The sequence below is a fragment of the Lissotriton vulgaris genome, chromosome 5 (genome assembly GCF_964263255.1).
Source record: "Lissotriton vulgaris chromosome 5, aLisVul1.2, whole genome shotgun sequence".
NCBI classification, from domain to species: domain Eukaryota; kingdom Metazoa; phylum Chordata; class Amphibia; order Caudata; family Salamandridae; genus Lissotriton; species Lissotriton vulgaris.
The window spans coordinates 1,906,568,676-1,906,587,033 of NC_141693.1; the positions used below are offsets into that span (position 1 = coordinate 1,906,568,676).

General features: G+C 43.5%; 1 protein-coding gene across 2 annotated transcripts in view; it reads right to left on the bottom strand.

Moving 5' to 3' along the window:
- Nucleotides 1-12,639: 12,639 nt before the first annotated feature.
- LOC147717689 (butyrophilin subfamily 2 member A2-like) overlaps nucleotides 12,640-18,358 on the bottom strand; it is a 92,482-nt gene continuing 86,763 nt past the window's right edge. For both annotated transcript variants that reach the window (XM_086924478.1, XM_086924477.1), the window contains exon 4: nucleotides 12,640-13,256. In XM_086924478.1, the coding sequence (XP_086780604.1) occupies nucleotides 12,787-13,256 (470 nt within the window). In that variant the 3' untranslated portion in view covers nucleotides 12,640-12,786. The remainder of the gene's footprint in view (nucleotides 13,257-18,358) is intronic.

Below are 18,358 nucleotides of genomic sequence, written 5' to 3' on the forward strand. Positions count from 1 at the left end.
CAAGTGAGCTTTGCTCAGCTGGGGATGCTGTGATTTTAAATTGTTAATTAATAAACCTCTTCTGAACATCAAGATCAACAGTGTACGAATCTTTACACTATGCTTGTTTAAACACTGTTTGAGTTCCACCTCTTGCCTTTTACATGTCAAAATTATCAATATATGGCTACTGGTATTTAATAAATCATCAAAATAAAATTGATATTTCCCAATAAATGTTAAGCTAGTGTTGCTATATGTCAAATGTATTTATTTTATGTGTATTTTTAAGTATCAAGACACTACTTGAATATTAACTTTACATTCTGGAATTCAGAGAATGCTTTATATTTCAGGGTTTTATTAAGCTTGGAAGAAAAAAACTAGAACTAAAATATTATGCATATAAATATTTTAACTAAAAAAACAAAGGTTACAGGGTTGTTGATGTTTATTTCAGAATTTACACACACAAAACCATAGAAATTCAGGTGTTATCGTTAACTCAAGAGACTAAAACTCGTGTCCTAAGGTAACCATAACCTGCGCTCCCTATTGCTCAGTTTTGGTATAAAAAAATGAATAGCAAATGTTGCACTGATGTTATCAATGATGTCATAGAAAATGTCATGAGTGATGTAATATGTGGGGTAATTAGCAGTGCATGGCAAGGGCACAAGTTATAGTTACCGTAGAGCGATGGTTATACTTACTTGCGATAGCTCTAACTATAGTAGCTAAATTTCTATGGTTTTAGGTGTGTAAATTTTGAACCTAACTAACGTCCCTGTAACCTTGTTTTTTTGTGCATTTCTAAAGTTTTTAAAAATTTCTGACTGGGTCTCTGAGTGGGTTGGTGTGAGTCTCTGAGTGGGTGTGTGAGTGAGTGCATGAATCTGTCAGTGGGTTTGAGTGGGTCCATGTGTTTATGTGTGGTTCTGTAGGTGTGTGAGTCTCTAAATGGGGCTGTGAGTGGGTGTGTGAGTCTTTGAGTGGATCTGGGAAAGTGTCCTTGAGTGTCTGAGTGGGTCTGTGAGTAGGTGCATGAGTCTGAGTGGATCTGTGAGTGGGTGCTTGAGTGTCTAAGTGGGGCTGTGAGTGGGTCCATGAGTGTCTATGTGGGTCTGTGAGGGGTGCATGATTCTCTGAGTGGGTCTGTGATTGGGTGGGTTAGTGTATGAGTGGAGCTGTGCCTGGGTGAATGAGCCTCTGAGTGGGTCTGTTGGTGAGTATCAGAGAGTGGGAGTGCATATGAGAGTGAATTCATTGCTGTCTGAGTGTGTGATTGTTGGTTTTTTTCGGCATTGTTCGGCAGTTCATTGCAACCTTGAGCTGAGAGTCATGACGTAGCTCCAAATATCACACGTGGAGAGAAGAAACTTTTTTTGACATGTTCTATGCATATGTGGTCCCTCAGAGACCCCTATATTCCAGTTATGGGGTGAGGTTACCTCTGTCCTGACCCCTTCTATTGCTGTCAATATATAGTTTCAGCCCCTGGGGCCGTGTCCAGTTACACAAAACGGCAACTGCTACTTTCTGCACAGGTTGTTGCCATCTAATCATGGCATTCCTTGTGGCATGTGCATTCACAACTTTGCAAAAATAGTCATGAAGTATTCTCACTTCTAGATATACAAATTTATTTTTCTTTAAATATCTTGAAAACTGCTTAACAGATTTATAACAAATAACAACAAGCATCGATAAATGCCATAGGTTACACCTATGTGATTAATATATATTTTGTTGTTGTTGTAAGTTTTAGCTTGGTTAGTAATTGTGCAAAGGTAGTGTAGTGACTAAGGTCCTCCTTTACTCAGCCCTTGTTAAAACAGTATTAGTAAATGCAGAATATGAGTTACAAAAGGAATGTATTAGATTAGTAAAAAGGGAAATATTGCTGGATTATAATATGTGGGATTATATTTGGCAGGGGAAGTCATTCCTCACAAAGCGTGCAGGGCTGAGAGTACGTCAGGTAAGATTGATGGATACATGCTGGAATAACAAGGAAAAACTTGAAATTACAATAAGAGATAGTGAGAGGTGAGGAAGTTACTTTAGCTGGAAATAGATCACGAACCTTAGCATCTTTAGATTGCGAAGAAGAAGGGTGATTGAGTGAGATCGACTAGGAGCAAGGGTATTCGCACAGTCTGTCTATATCATCCTGGAATATAAATGGTTATAAGAGGATATTGAACAAGGAAAGTTTTAAAAAAGATCATTGAGTGTAACGTTTGTAGGAAGTTGGAATCTTACTGCATGGTTGCCCCCATTTTTTCTGGTATTTTGGTGGTTTTTGGCTCAGTTTGGCTGGGATCCCTGCCAATCAGGGCCCCAGCCTATCTGCTTTCCTCTCTAAATTGATTGCCTGTACATTAGGTACACTCCAGATTGGTTACTGGGTTACCCTTGTGAGTCCCTAGTAGATGATACCTTAGGTACTAAGGGCATAGGTACCTCAGAGGACTACCAGGGGCAGAAGCATGTATTATGCCACCCCTGGAAAACCTTCCAAAATGGCACCACAGGTCTGCTACTGCAGCCTGGGTATGGTGGTGCATGCACCCCTTACTGAGAAATTGGTTACCTATTATCTACCTTATATCATTGACACATATAAACCTATAAGTCACTCCTATGGCATGCCTTATCAATCCTGAAGGCAGAGTGCTTAGTTTTGTGTGAGAGGGTGCCCAAGCCTGAGCAGGACCCCTTTGCAGCTTTTGGAATTACTTCCCTGTAGCTGTTTTGTGATGCAGCCAGACCATATACTCTTAGGTGCATTATAACCTAGCGGTTATTGCTAACTTTGGAATGGCTGCATGGATACATGTCGTGTTTGGTGTCAAACACTTTGGAATCCTACCCCCCGCCAGTCCAGGTGGCGGGGGTAGAATTCCACCCTTCTAGAGGGAGAGACATGTACACACTGGTCTAACCGGTAATAGTTTTAAAGAGCACTGGCACTACAAAATGGATGCCACAGCCACAGACACTGGTCTGGATTAAAAGGTAAATGGGTATTAGGGTGCAGAATGTTGTTGTTGGCCCCCTCCCCACGCTATGAAGGGATAGTCGTTGTTAAGGTATACATTCAGAAAGGGAAGGAGGATGAATATAAGGTGGAAATGGAAAATGTAAAAGAAGATTTGATGACTGTATGTGACAACTACCAGAATGGTGTTCTCATTGTGTTGGGTGATTTTAACCATAAACTAGATCCCCGGAGAATAGATCCATGGTGTGAGGAATTGTTGATCTCCTATAATATAGAGGGGAGTCTATCTCAAAAAATACAGATTGGCAATGGGTTGAGTCAGGGGTGCGTATTGGCACCCTTACTTGTCTCCTTATTTATTGCAGAGTTTCCCCAAGATCTAGGTAATGAAAGGGGGGCAAGTCCGAAGTTAGATGGGAAAAACATTTCATGTCTATTATATGCAGATGATCTTGTTATAATTGATCAAACAGAGATCGTCCCATAAATAAAGCTTAATAGGTAAGATTACCTCTCGCAGAAAAGTTCTGTACGCTTCATGGTCACCGCATGGCAAAATAAACAGCATTTCCCTTACATTTATAGGTTACCCTGCCACTGGTTAGGAAGGGAACTACTATGGCTAAGAATTGGGGTTAACCCCTTGAAATGTTAATGATGGGGTAAAAAGATCCATGATTGATAGTAATGGAAACTGTGTCTGCACCTTGAAAACAACTTGTGACATTTTACATATATTATTTGATTGTCAGAAGGTTGTAGATATACGAAAAGAGATTTTACGCCCAATTTAAAAGTATGATTTCAAAAATAGGGCTCAGGCAGTAAACCTTTTAACCGAAATGAGTACTTCGGACATAGCTAGTGCCATGGAGAAGTTCATTGAAAACGTTAAAGTATTCCTCAATTGTGAATGTAATTGAAAGGCTGTTTAATAGTTTTTGGTTCTCTGTGTATATGAACTGTGGACAGGACAATTGAGTGTATTACACGAAATGTTATGATGTTTTTTACGAAATGTGATTTAAAAGTTTGTATTAATGTAAGTTTTAAAAAAAGTTTGAGGAGTATTGGTCTAAATAAACTTGCTTTGAACTGAACTGAACTGTGCAATATAAGTAACTGAAACTCCATAACAGTGTTATGACTTGTTTATTGAGATAGCGAATATATCGTGCAGTAACTAGGGGTAATAGAATGCGGGGAGATTAGGTAAGAGGTGGAAGACAAAGAAAGAAAATCATGCAGCGGCCAAGCACATTTGATATGCCTGCAGCCATGGGGGAGTCTGTAAAAGGTGGGGGACACATCAAACTATCACAGTGTAACTGAACTCTCTGGTAAGCTGCAGTACAAAGCTCTGCTACCAAGAAACATGAAGAGCGGGTGGTTCAACCAAGCCTTCTCTGCTGAACTCTCCAATGCAAACTGAATGATTTTGGACCATTGTGTTATTTTCACAATCATTTTTACCAAGAGTGAATTTGTTGAAAGAGAAATGAGTAAAGCTCTGGCCCTGTACTGCATCGGGAATGCTTATCCATCTAACCAAAACCAAGGTCTCTCGATCAGGGAGTAAGAAAGGGAACAGGGCCAGTCTCTACCTTTTTTGGTAGATGGGAGAGCTTTGGTGACGTCTGTTTAAAATCTCATTTCTTTTTTAAAAGGTGCTGCTGTTTATTTTACATTGGTGAACAGAAGATAATTATGTGCAGATGCCATGAGTGGATCATGAAAATTTCCATACAGTACAACTTTACAAAAGAAGTAAACATGCTAGACATAATAGGGCATGTGAATAAAAGGAAGGAATCAAAGGAAGCCCTCAGATTGCTTTCTTTATGGTCCTCTCCCTTAAAATCATTTACCATTGCTGCATATATGGGATGACTGGAGAAGGTGTGGACAAAACAACTCACCTGCTGAGGGAAATTTAAGACCCGCTCACAATCCAGGGTGGTAAGCTGCATGTGCCGGAGGGGCACAGTTAATGTTCTGACATTAAAATATTTACATAGTTATTTGGTTTTTCATGTATTGATTGATAGGTGGCTAAAATGATTACTGTTTTATGCCATAGTTTATAATAACCTAGCTTGAAATTATGTAAATTTAATATGTGTATAAATCGGTTTGGCATGAGTATCCAAAATAGAAGCAAAGGGGCAGGACAGAGTATGTGGCATAACGGCCAGAACTGCTAACCTTTGACCTGGGGGTCGATTTTGGCGTTGGTTCAACATCTTGAACAAGCACACTAAAATACATGCAGACAATGAGCGCACTTCAAATGTGTTCAGGTTTGCAATGCAAAATGGTATTAATAGTCTATAGTATGCGCGTGTGGGTCTGTGTATGTGTGAGTGCAAGGAAGGAGGGCAGAGTATATGCTTGATGTGTGGCTGATTGCTTTGGATACTTAGCACTATTGAGCTATTGAATTTTCTTCCTCTGGAGGAAAACAGAAATATAACCATACCCATTCCTGCTATGTGACTTGGCACAGTGTTTTAAATTGGAAAACAGAGTGATGTCAATTCCTGTGTCCTTCATCCTTCATCATTGGAATTATAATTTAGGACTATTGTCTTGTTTCAGGCAAACACTCAAATATAGGGAGTTGTCCTCTACTTGCAATCTACTGCAATGACTGAAAATGCATTTAAAAAAAGGCATTACTAAGAAGACTGTATAAAAATCATGTTAGGAGTGACTGGGAAAGGGGCAGATACCACACAGGAAGTGCATGCTTGAAAGTAAACCTTCAATAGCACAGTATGGGTGTGCGAATTCTAAGAATACGAGTGATGCAGTACCCGAGAAGAGAGCAGGAGGGGGAAGTGAAAGGAACAATCACTGTTACAGTTTGTTCTATATTGTTCATATGACCTTAGGCTTTCTCAGCTAAAAGTATGTTTTAGGGGGGCGGAGCTTGCCGGCAACGATGGCCGACGCGTGATCCCGGAGCTCTGCATCGCTGCCCTAACTATCCTTTAATATCCTACATCAGTGCGCTTACCCATAAGTGTTCAGTTGCCAACCTGACAAACCCACGATGTGGACAGCCTGAGGGAATTTGACCCGCGATCAAAGGAGCTGAAACGGCCGGCGATGCGAGAGAAGCGTGACCAGCGATGAGTGAGGCCGTAAAGCCGCGAACTAGCATACTGCCAGACCTGGGCTACGTGATAGTGCGCGCGGATCATGGAGGCATGAGAACCCGGTGAGCGCTTGGCTTTAAACACTCAGAGCTGCGAGGCCCCCGATGGCGGGGAGGGGGATATCTGCTATCCTGTCCCCCCCCCTGTAATACCGTGCCCTGGCGAGCTACAACACAACGGGAGCACAATCACCACCACCATCGTGGCTCCCACGCGGTGACGGCTCTGGGACTTGGTGCATAGCCTGATAAAGTGAGGCACAGCCTGGGGGTGATCGGCGAAAGCGGAGCTAGGCGCAGATAAATGCACACCTACAGCCCTGCTAGCAGGTTGATCCGGGGACCATGCATTACTGTGCCCTGGCGATTTACAACACAATGGGAGTACAATCACCACCACCATCGCGGCTCCCACGTGGTGACGGCTCTGGGCACTGGCGCATAGCCTGATAAAGTGAGGCACAGCCTGGGGGTGATCGGTGAAAGCGGCACTGGACACAGAGAAACGAACACCTACAGCCCTGCTAGCAAATTGATCTGGGGACTAAATCACATTGTGGAACCCAGGACAAGCCCAGGGAGATAGCGAGCTGAGGGATAGCCTGCGACGGAGACGGTGCTGCCGCCACCCATAAACTTGGGGCGCGTCACGCTAACGCAGACCGGTGAACAGAGACACAGACCGACTGGAATGCTTTGGCGCTTGCCCTGCGGTGCGTTGCGACCCTGCCTCTGGGGAGCCCTCAGCGACAGCACCAATTACGGAAGGCCTGGCTCTGTACACGAGACCACGTAAATTGGAGACCTCGGTGGGGCTACACGACTTAGATTTGCGGCACCTAGACGGGGTGAGGTTGGGACAACCCCGGCCATATACCACACACCCTACCGCCAACGCCTGGACGGACATAAGTAACACAGTAGAAATAGATCTCGCACCAGATCCCACTCTGGCACTTCTGGAGTACTCTAAGAAGCTACCTAGAGCTACTCGGCGATTGGTGGACATGGGGCTGCTAATAGCCCGAAGGGTAGTAGCCTGTTGTTGGATGAGAGGCCCCGCACCTACACCAAAACGCTGGGCACACGATATGTTATATAGCTGTACACAGTCAGAGAACTACAGCGAGTTACTGCCTCCCACTAGTCGTCCTAAAAAGTTTTCAGGATTATACCAGTCATACCTACATAGTAAGGAAGATACTCACGCTGCAGTAGAGGACTGGGGACACAAGATTGCCATCGGGAGGAAAGGGACGGTGTGTCAGCATGTATAGTAGGGATTGAGTATCACACTATGAGATACAGAGGGGGAATGTGCGAGGGGATAAGTGCAATTCATTTGTGATCAGATCAGTAGATATTTCCAAGATCACTGCCTGCCCTGCTATGAATTGTTGGCTAAATGGCTGTGTACAAACCTAAGAGGGGAATGTCTCATCGTTGTCCTGACTTGCTTTGCGACAAAAGGCGGATAAGCGTGAGGGGTGTTTGGTTGCTTGTTACGAATTATGTATTACAAACTCAATAAAAATATAAATAAATAAAATAAAAAATAAAAAAAGTATGTTTTACTTTAACTAATGGGAAAGTTTAGCCTTATCCTGCTAGATTTGGTTACCCCTATTATAGAATTTCCGAATAGTTGAACTGCACAAAACACGTAAGTGCCAGTTAGCTTAAAGTAAAGAAAGACAAAGTGAATGAGGACAGCAATTAGAGAAAAAGATTGGAACCATCTGTTTCCCTTCTCTCTAAGAATGGACATGTCAACATACCAAGTAAGTAGCCCAAGTGGTGCAAGGGTGAATTTGTGCCTCTGGATCCAACCTGTTTCCAAAGCATGGTCTTTCTCCCTCCCAACATTTTAACACTCCCCAAGATTCTACAGTTGCACATGGAAATGTCTCAGAGATGTCATACATGTGCAGTTTACCCTTTTCTATTTTGGGGTCGATTCCGATGTCGTTTGGAAAGCATTCCTACAGAATCGGTTCCGAAATGCTTTCTGGAAGACTCCGATTGGCGGATTTGGATGTATCCGGATGCTTCCGGAAAAGATTCGGACAGACTCCCATTGACTTCAATGGCAGTCTGTGTTCCGAGCGAAAACACAGGCTCCCATTAAAGAGAGGGGTTGCTGGGGAAAACCTTGCACTCTGTGGCCGGCACCCCATGGTGCCTTCCACAATCAATCAATCAATCAATCAATCAATCAATCAATCAATCAGAGTACTTGTAAAGCGATCTACTTACCCGTGAGGGTATCAAGGCGCTGAGGGTAGGGGGGTGCCGCTACTGCTTGAATAGCCAGGTCTTGTGAAGTCTTCTGAAGGCGAGTAGGTCTTGTGACTTCCGTAGGTGGGTAGGGAGGGTGTTCCCGGTCTTGGCGGCGAGGTAGGAGAAGGATCAGCGTGGCGGAGTTGGCGTGGTTGTTGTTCTCGAGGTGGAAGTTCAGGTACCCGAGGAGGATGTAGTCCGTGGAGGCGAGTGCGTGGGTGCTAGCGAGGTCGGCGATGGAGTCGCTAAACTGAGCCTGGGGTCCGGGGGGTCTGTAGACGAGTGTCCCTCTGAGGGTGGTGTTGGGGTCTGTGTGGATCCGGAAGTGCAGGTGTTTGGCGGTGTTGAGGGTGTCGTCTGTGTGGGTGGTGACCTTGAGGGTGGACTTGTGGACGATGGCTATTCCTCCTCCGATTCCATTGGCGCGATCCCTGCGGGTGATCTTGTAGCCGTCCGGGATGGCGATGTCCGGGGCCGAGGAGTCGTTCCACCAGGTCTCGGTTTGGAAGGCCACGCCTGGGGCGGAGGTGTCGAGCAGATCCCAGAGCTTGACGGCGTGTTTGCGTGCGGAGCGGGTGTTGAGGAGTATGCAGCGGAGGTGTCCAGTCCTTGGAGGTTTGGTGGCACTGTGGCAGGTGAAGCTGCAGGTGCAGCAGGAGAAGGGTCCGTGGGTCCATTTCGGGGCAGCCTGGAAGCAGGTGTGGTTTCGGCCGGCGTTGAGTGCGTGGACGGTGCTGGCGTCAGAGCGGAGTCTGGTGTTGTGGCGCTGGGCGCGGTCCAGGCGTGGATGGGCGCAGACAGGCTTGCCTTAGGCGCGCAGCGTCCAGCATATATTGGGAGGTGGGAGGGAGGAGCAGATGGGAGGTGGAAGCAGCGAGTGAGCAGGGGGGCGGGGGAAGAGTGGGACAGAAAGCAGAATGGGGTACAAAGAGGGGGCAAACCAGTGGCACAGAGGGCAAAACGGGGCACAACAGAGGGGAAAAACGAGTGGCACAGAAGCAAAAACAGGGCACACAGAGAGGGAAAAACAGTGGCACAAAGGGCAAAACGGTGCACAACAGAGGGGAAAAACGAGTGGCACAATGTGCATGGTTGGAAAGGAAGATCCTTTGGGTACCCCAATAATGCCCGATTCAGAAGGCCCTACATGAAGAGGGGCCTGCTATGGTCCCCCAAAGACAGATTCTTCAGCCAATTAATTCCGGAGAAACTGATTTGGAACAGCTGTCCGAATCAGTCATCATACTCGCTCACTCAGAAACCGAGTCCATAGAGCTGTACGATTCTGCTCTAAAAGATGCGACCTGCCCGAATGACTTTAGGAACCGATTCGGACAGCCCTACCGATTTCCAGGCATTGTAATCGGTGTGTACGATTCAGTCGGAAACAAGGGTTCCAGATCATATTCGGCAAACACAAAATTGTGTTTGCCAAATTCGATTTGGAGCCCTTCCGAACGACATCTGAATTGACCCCTATGTGTATTCTGGTACTATAACACCCCTTCGCACTGTATCCAGAATGTAACAAAACATAAATGTCGACTAATTTTGTATTTGTAACCTGTGAGGAGACAACTGGAGCAGAGATGTTTTAAGGCATGGGCAAAGTTTTATTTATGCAACATCCATAAAAAACTATCTTTTAAATCAAAACAGGACCTCATATATGAGAAAAGGAAGGGTGCCACTGAGATTATTTGCTGTAACATTAGTGCGCTGCTGCTGTGACCCGGCCAAAGGGGCATGAAAGACCTGAAATTAGATCATAAATTCAAAGCTGTTCCAAACAGGGACCACCAAAATACATTTTGCCCAGTGCCCCCCAAATCCTTAAGATGTCCCTGAACTGGAGATCTCTATGTAAGACCTGAACTATGCAAGATATCTCAATGTGTGCTACTGCATGAGATCATGAGGCACTCACCGAACCCTATTTTTTCCGTTTACATTCTGCTGGTTATTAGGCCTACATGTACAATAGGAAAAGACAGCACAGCTACCTAAAAATAAGGGAATGCAAAGAAAAGCATCACACGCTATTCACAAATGACACCGGACAAATTGATATTCACATTGGCACCCACAATTTAAAAACTTTTTCAAGCATGAAGCTGAATGAATGAATGAACAGCCTATGGTTTTAACTATTTAATCTTTTTTAGTAATGGACTTGTGTTTTCTTGTCCTATTTTAATGGTTTTGAGTAACCAGAAATAAATGTATTCATTCATTCATTCGTTCATGAAGCTGAATGTTCTCTTGACCATGTCTAAATGCAAGCTTTAATAAAAACATCCTTGAGCGAAGTGACTCATTCATTGGTAGTAAAAAATTTCCCAAGCTATTCAGCGTTCTCGCTGAGCAATGACATCCAATTAATTTGATTGGCAGTTTTACAAATTCGTTGTTGAAAATATTTGACTGCTGATATGGGCTTCTGTGGAAACAATACTTTTTCAAATGTGGCACTGTCAATGAATGAAGGCAATTCTAGATGGGTCTGTGTTGTAATCTGTCTTTTTATTCTCTCTGCCCGTTACCCTTTTCTTCCCTTGGTTTCTTCCTCCTGGAACCCCCCCACTCCCCTGTTGTCAATAGAATGTTCCTTCTGTAGTTCATTTAGAATGTTGGTGCTTTCTGTCACTTGTGGAGAGTGGATGACCGAAATAAAAAAGCTCTTCAGCTTACCTGGTGTAGAACTTCATGGTTTCATCTTTTCAACAGCCTGCTTCACCTAAGGAGCTTTTGTGTAGTTCCTGCACAATTCCCAGTCCCCAGGCCTTTCCTGCTCAATGCAAAAGGACTCTGCCCTACTTTGCCTGGTGATGCACTAATCCCATCACTATTTCATTTGTACTAATCTCACAGCAAGTACCACGGTTCTACCACAATTTGTAAGTGTGATTTTTAAACATGCACAGGTATAAAATGTGTAGTTGATTAACAACAACAAGCATTCATGGACATAAGCCATGCGTTTGAATTTACATTTACAAAAAGGGAAAAGTACAAAAGCAGTGATTGGGGTGGGGGAGGTGGGATCTGTAACTACGGCAAGCAGCGAAGGGAGGGTGACTGAGGGGAGGACACGACAAACAGCAACAAATGCAGATGGGATAAGAGAGTTGGATAGAGAACCTGGAAAATGATGCAAAATAAGCACAAGTGAAGCAAGGCACACAGCTGCGAGGGGTGCAGCTCGCTCTTCCTGCGTGCTCGGCTGAACAAATACCTTTGATATGACAGCAGCGTGGTCTCTGCAAGCGGCGACCTCCGCAACAAAAGCGACCACTAGAGTAGGTGCCTGCTCCGGGCCCGGGAAGGACTGGAGGGTGCACATTGCAGTGAGGGAACTGGTGATTGCCAAACCTGAACTGGGATCTTGAGGTCTCCACTGAGACCAGCACAGCACGCGGAGTGCACGCCATTCAGCCAGTGCTGTAGCTTCAAAGCAAGGGTGTAGATCTTGTAGTGTCAGCAGGGGTGCTAACAAGCGGAAAAAAGTTCCAGCAAAGCAGATTGAAAGAGCGCTTGGGCAAAGACGGACCGAAAAAAGAAACACACGAGGAACAGCAGGAAATAGTATGCTACAGACAACAGAAATGGAGGAAATGTATGTAGCAAGCACAGACACCAATAAAAAACAATGTTGGGATGTAAGCTCCTTTTAAGATTGATATTAAATACAATAGATTTCACATGCCGGCAAAACCTAAATAAATCACTTTCTGGACCAAGAGCTACCTTTCCCCAAACTTTAGTGTATTTCCGTCCAGCAATTTGGGCTGTAGTTGCGTCTGAAATATCTATGGGAATTAACATTGGGAAAAAGCGTTTTGGGACCACCGACCTCCACTTGGCAAATCACCCCAAAACTTTCAACACAGAAGCTCAATGGAGTGTTGTACTCATTTTTTAAGATAGATAGAGACAGACAGACAGACAGACGGACGGACGGACGGACGGACAGACAGACAGACAGACAGACAGACAGACAGACAGACAGACAGACAGACAGACAGATAGATAGATAGATAGATAGATAGATAGATAGATAGATAGATAGATAGATAGATAGATAGATAGATAGATAGATAGATAGATAGATAGATAGAAATTCAAGAAGACAATATTCTGATCTCAAATTTGTCGTATCACAATTTGATATTGGACTGTTGCTTATATCTCTGATACATTTTGAAACTACAAGTCATTTACTATGCTTTATTAACATTATTCTTCATTGATAACTGTGTCATATTTTGCTACAATTACATCCTATATGTTTATTGAAGTTTCATATAATCACTTCACTAAAGTTTACATAACACCCCTTTCCCATTATCTAAGATGGGATCTAGGCATAAGCACTGACCAGGTCAAAGAGGCTGAAAACATCTTTTGGGTTCTTTTGGGCCTCTATAGTGTGTCTTTCAATACCAGTGTAGTAAATTCTGGACAGAAAGAGTCCGTTGGATGCCTTAAAAAGCACCTTCTCATTTTCATATTGAACTTCAAATTGAGAATAGGGTTGATTCCTTCTTTTTACTGTCTTGATGCTTTTACGGTAGTCACGTGGGTCCAAACTTAGATAGTTGCCTTTGTAGTCAGTGATTTCCACATTCCCATCATTCATCTGACACACCTGAAACCAACAGGTGTGGTCTCGGTCTTTTTTCCCTCGGATCCCATTCGGCATTGAGCTCCAGTACATGCCGTTATCCATCTTGAAGGAGATGCCCTTCGGAGTGCACTTTAACCCCATGGGCGGGTGAAGACCTTCGATGAAGTGTGAGTAAAAACTGGAAACATGGGGATCCTTAAAATCTAAAAAAAAAAAACAATTGTCAAAGGAAAATTATATTGATATACCTGTCATAATTTGAGTCATGATATTCTTTGCTTTGCCTCACGTTCCTAAATAGTGCTAACTGCTTCCACTTAATAGCTTTCAAAACATTTGCAACTTCAAATCCTTGTTCATGGCCTTTACATTTGTATCACAGCTTCTTACCCTGACGTGGTGAGAAAACATATTCAGATAGTTAGTTCTCCCAACAGAGAGCTAATTATCAAAGAAGCTGGGAGAGCAAACCTGGCACATTCTCATGCTTTTACCATCAGTGGCTTATGACCCAATCACTAATGCTTGCTAGAGCCCTATTCCTCATTATCCGTCAATATGGGGAGGGACAATTACTAATATTATTACCTGGTTGTAGTATATAATGTTAAGTTGCAGCCCCTCCATAGACCGTGGGCCCGATTCACAGAACTAACTTAAGACAAAATCCTAAACTTGCTACCTTTGGTATTCACAGAAGTTAGGATTTTGTCTTAAGACAAACTTAAGACAGACTTAAGACAAACTTAAGTTAGGATTTTGTCTTAAGTCTGTCTTAAGTCTGTCTTAAGTTTGTCTTAAGACAAAATCCTAACTTCTGTGAATAACAAAAGTAGTTAGTTTAGGATTTTGTCTTAAGTTAGTTCTGTGAATCAGTCCCCTTATTTATGAAGATCGTGCACAGAAAGGCACGAATGTGCTAAAAGACAGGCACTTACATTAATGACTTGCCTCGCTGGCATATTTTATAAAGTGTATGCAGCTATATTGAGCATCGAGGACCAGATTTACCAAGATGTCATTCAGCAGAGCACAGCAAGGCAACTTGCTGTGCTGCGTGAAAAGGTAACAGCAGAAATGCTGCATATTTACAAAGGTATGCCACATTTCTGCTGCCTCCTAAGGCTGGTGCACTGTGTACAGGCTTGCGCCAAAGGAGGCATCCTTGCACCTTGGATCAGGGAGACGTAGCATTTTGGTGCAATCCCAGGTTTACTGACCTTAGTACATCTGAGATTGTGTCAAAATCAATGGGTAGATGCACGGAAATGTTCATACTCCATCCAAGGTAATGTAACCCAACTCAGCCGAAACAATTGCATTACGTTACATTTCACGCAACTTGGCCCTCACATGGCTTTGTAAATCCCAGTTAAGGACTTGCATTGCCTTGAGATGACGTGCGTCATGCAAGGTCGATGAAAGTCCTTAGAAAATCATAGTCGCGGCCGGTGTAGGCAAGCGCGGCGGGGCGGGGGGGAAGGCGACTGACAACTGAATAGGTAAAATAAATAAATAAACAAAACCAATTACCTTACGCTTGCCGCATCACTGACTCGGCAATGCGGCGAGCGCAAGGTGATTTTCCTTATTCCATCATCTGTCGACTACCTGCTCCACCACGCTTACCTGCTCCGGCTGCGACTGGTAAATTAAGTCCCTAGTATTCTTTTAAATGAAAATGCTGCTACCTTTGCATTATATGAGGTTTTGGTGAAGGCCATTACAAAAGAAAAGCAAAGTCTCCTGCATCAGAACCCTGCTGCACTGAGCGCTGCTATATTGAATTTTTCTTTAACCCCTTCCATGCTGGTGACGAACCCCAGCCGTCATGCACTACGGTGCTCGTGTGCTGATGACGGCTGGGGTTCGTCATGGCCCGCCCGTGTTCGGCCGGCGGCCGCACACGGGAAAAAAAGCGGCCGCATCGAAGGGGTTAATGTATATGATGATGCTAGGATGCCTCTACAAGTTATAGAAGAACATGCATGAGCATATGTTGTCTGCAGTTTTAAGGAAAATATGGGATACAACATATTATGTGACCATATTAACTGTTATGACTTAAGTGATCAGTAAGGAAAATGATATGATTGTATTGTAGTCAAAATAAGCTAGGAGGTTCTCACCTAAGTATAATGTGGAAACATGCTGACAATGGCTGTTATGTCAGCAGGGATGAATATCCTGGGTAAAATAAAATATATATGTACATATACCTGGTGTGGGGGAAGTGTATGAAAGATTCGGAATTGTTGTCTGCAGTGAAATTCTGACATTAGGAAAGAACTGTTTGAAAGCAATGGTCTTTTTAGGTCTCGCCTAGGGAATAAGGATTTTCAACTCCCATCGCTTTGCTCGTGTTTTTTTTTTACTGCCACACATTTGATTGGGCATTGTGTAAGGCTTCCACAAAAGAATGCACGCAAATGGCCAAAGGCTCATGTATGTAAATGTAAATGTAAATTGATACTTGTATAGCGCACTACTCACCCGCAAGGTCTCAAGGCGCTTGTACGAATACCGCTGTGGAACCCATCCTGGCATTCCCTGTGAGGCGTCCACTCCTGGGCACCCCCAAGGTGTAGGCCAGGCATCCTTAGCGTTGTGGGGGACGTTGTGGAGATTAAGCAAGCTATTGCCCAGAGTTGCAGAGTGGGACTCCATGATTGGAATAGGCACCGAGGCGAGAATTATCAGGTCCGTGGAATTTTGAGCCCAAGACCCACCGAGGCGGGGAATTGAACCCTGGTCCCGGGCTAGACCTCTGCATCAGGGTCTGCCACTCTAACCATTGAGCCACACTTCTCCACTGGGTGGAGAAGTATGTCCCGCCTCTCCTCAAAACTAGCACTGCCATGGCCTAGGGGTCTCGGGAGCGTGCAGGGTGCCATGTTTCAATGGCAGCTGCATTCCTTACAGGGCGCGCATGCACGCCCACCACTCCCGGGCTGGTTTTGTTTTCCACGTTTGCAAAACTGCTTGAAAGACAGACGGAGATCGCACCAGCACAGCCCTTCCTGGCCACAAGGGAAGGAAGCCCTCATGATTTATTTTGTCAGCAGCTTTCCTTTCTGGCGATGCTTGTTTCAGATGCAAGCATTTTCAAACGGATCTGCTGCAAATCCTACACAACGCAAATCAAAATCCCAGGACTGGAATCGCAACCGCACCCAATACATGGCATAGTGCAAACACATCTTGACTAAATATAAGCATGGCAAAGATTATCCTGGCATTTATGAGATCACAAACAACACAATATATATATTACCCAGTGGATGTCTCCACTGGGGAGTAATAAGCGGTTGTATATCGGTACACCGCTAGTAAAAACATTGCATTCCTTTAAAATGCATTTGTTACACCGCATTTGTTTAGCACGCATATGCTCTTACCTCGCATGCCATTACCACGCATTACTAAGGTAACTTTAAATATATATATATATATATAAATATATATATATATATATATATATATATACATCCCCCAACCCCTCGTACTTACCTTAAATGCGTGGTAAATGCCTATACGTGCTAAACAAATGAAGGGGTAACAAATGCATGATAAAGGCACTGCAATGTAAAAATCGAGTTGCAAAGACTCTTTCCCGTTATAGGCTAGATCCCAAAACACAAAATAGCCATGCATTTTCCATAGATTTTTTTGGGAATGTGAACTGCAAAAACTGTTGAAAGGAATTACACCAAATTTGGCAGGAAGCTACATCTTGGTCCAGAAAATGTGCTTTTTGTGGTTTGGTGTAAATCCGTTCAGTAGTTTTTGAGAAATTAGGGTTAAAAAATATTTGCATATCTGAATAGTTGGGCTCGAGGAACTCTCATAAGTGTCCCTAAATCACAACTTTAAAAAAAAGCATTTGCAATGCAATCAGTCTCGCTTTTGGGAACTTATAAGTATTTAGCCATGCAGCACAGGCTGGCTCAGCTGTGAAAAGGCAATCACGTGGGATGTGTCAGTCACATATTAGGCCACACACTGACACTGAGCAGTAATATGTCAATACTTATGCATGGTACTTACCCCAGACTAACATCTGCAGTTACAATGTGCTGTGCGATGAATCATTGGCATAGCCAATAGGTCTCACTTTTGGGACCTTATAAGTATTTAGTTATGCAGAATAACATCTTTGGTGCAACAACATCAACTTTTGCATGGCTAAACACTTATAAGGTCCCAAAGGCGAGACCTATTGGCTATGCCAATTTAATAATATTGTATTTATTTCTCCTGTGCATATACAATAGCATATGAATTAGCTTCAATACTACTACAATCCATAACATAAATAACGAAAATATAACAAGGCATTAACATGTAAGCATATAATAACACAAATAATAAAATGTAATTAGTATACACAAATTAGGATGCTTTCAATGCTGTACTCTATAATATCCGCGAAAAACAAGGGTGTGCTGCAGTGTCTCCCTACTTTCTGCCGCCATGTTTGACTGATACTGGTGGTTACTGACTCTGACTGTTCCCTGGAATCTGTTAACCAGGTCCAGGGACAGTGCTCTGTTAAAAGATATATGATAATTAGATTTAATTATCATTGGTTCTGACTGACTACCTGTAAGTCCCTGGTATATGGTAGGGCATGTAGCTTTAGAGGCCCAGTAGATTTAATGCTCTTAAGTTTGCACACTGCATTGCCTGCTGTCATTTTAAAAGTCAGCCCTGCATTGCAGACTGCTTTAAAAAATAAACTATGCCCAATTTCAGCTTAGAAATCAAAGTTAATTTTAAAGCCTCAAACTACCCTATTTTAACATATACGTCACCGTGTTAAAATAAGCAGGGACATTATAAAATATGTTTCATATGCCCTGGCAAGGGAAGAACTGCCAATTTAGTTTTTCCCCCTTGTAGTGCTTTAACTCCATGACTAGCATGGGAAGGCTGTATTTAGCTAACGCCTAACATGTGACTGGAATGAGCTAAAATAATATTTCAAAGTGTTAAATTAATAGTTACAAAAAATCCAGCAACTTGCCAGGGTTGGATTTATTATAACTATTACAAGAAATAAGTTATAGAACTAATTTCCTAAAGTTAACCACTTCAGCCCTGTAAACAGCCTCTTCTGAATAGCTAGCCATTGACAGGCTGAGCCAAGCACTCTTGATTAGGTGTGAAGTGGCCTGGGCTGAGACAAATTAGACTTCTGGTGGAAGGAGATCTGCTGCCTGTAGATCCCAGAACAGGAAGGGGGCTGGGTAGCCAAACTGGTCTTCTAAAGGAGAATGACAGTAATGACCAGAACCAGGGCCAG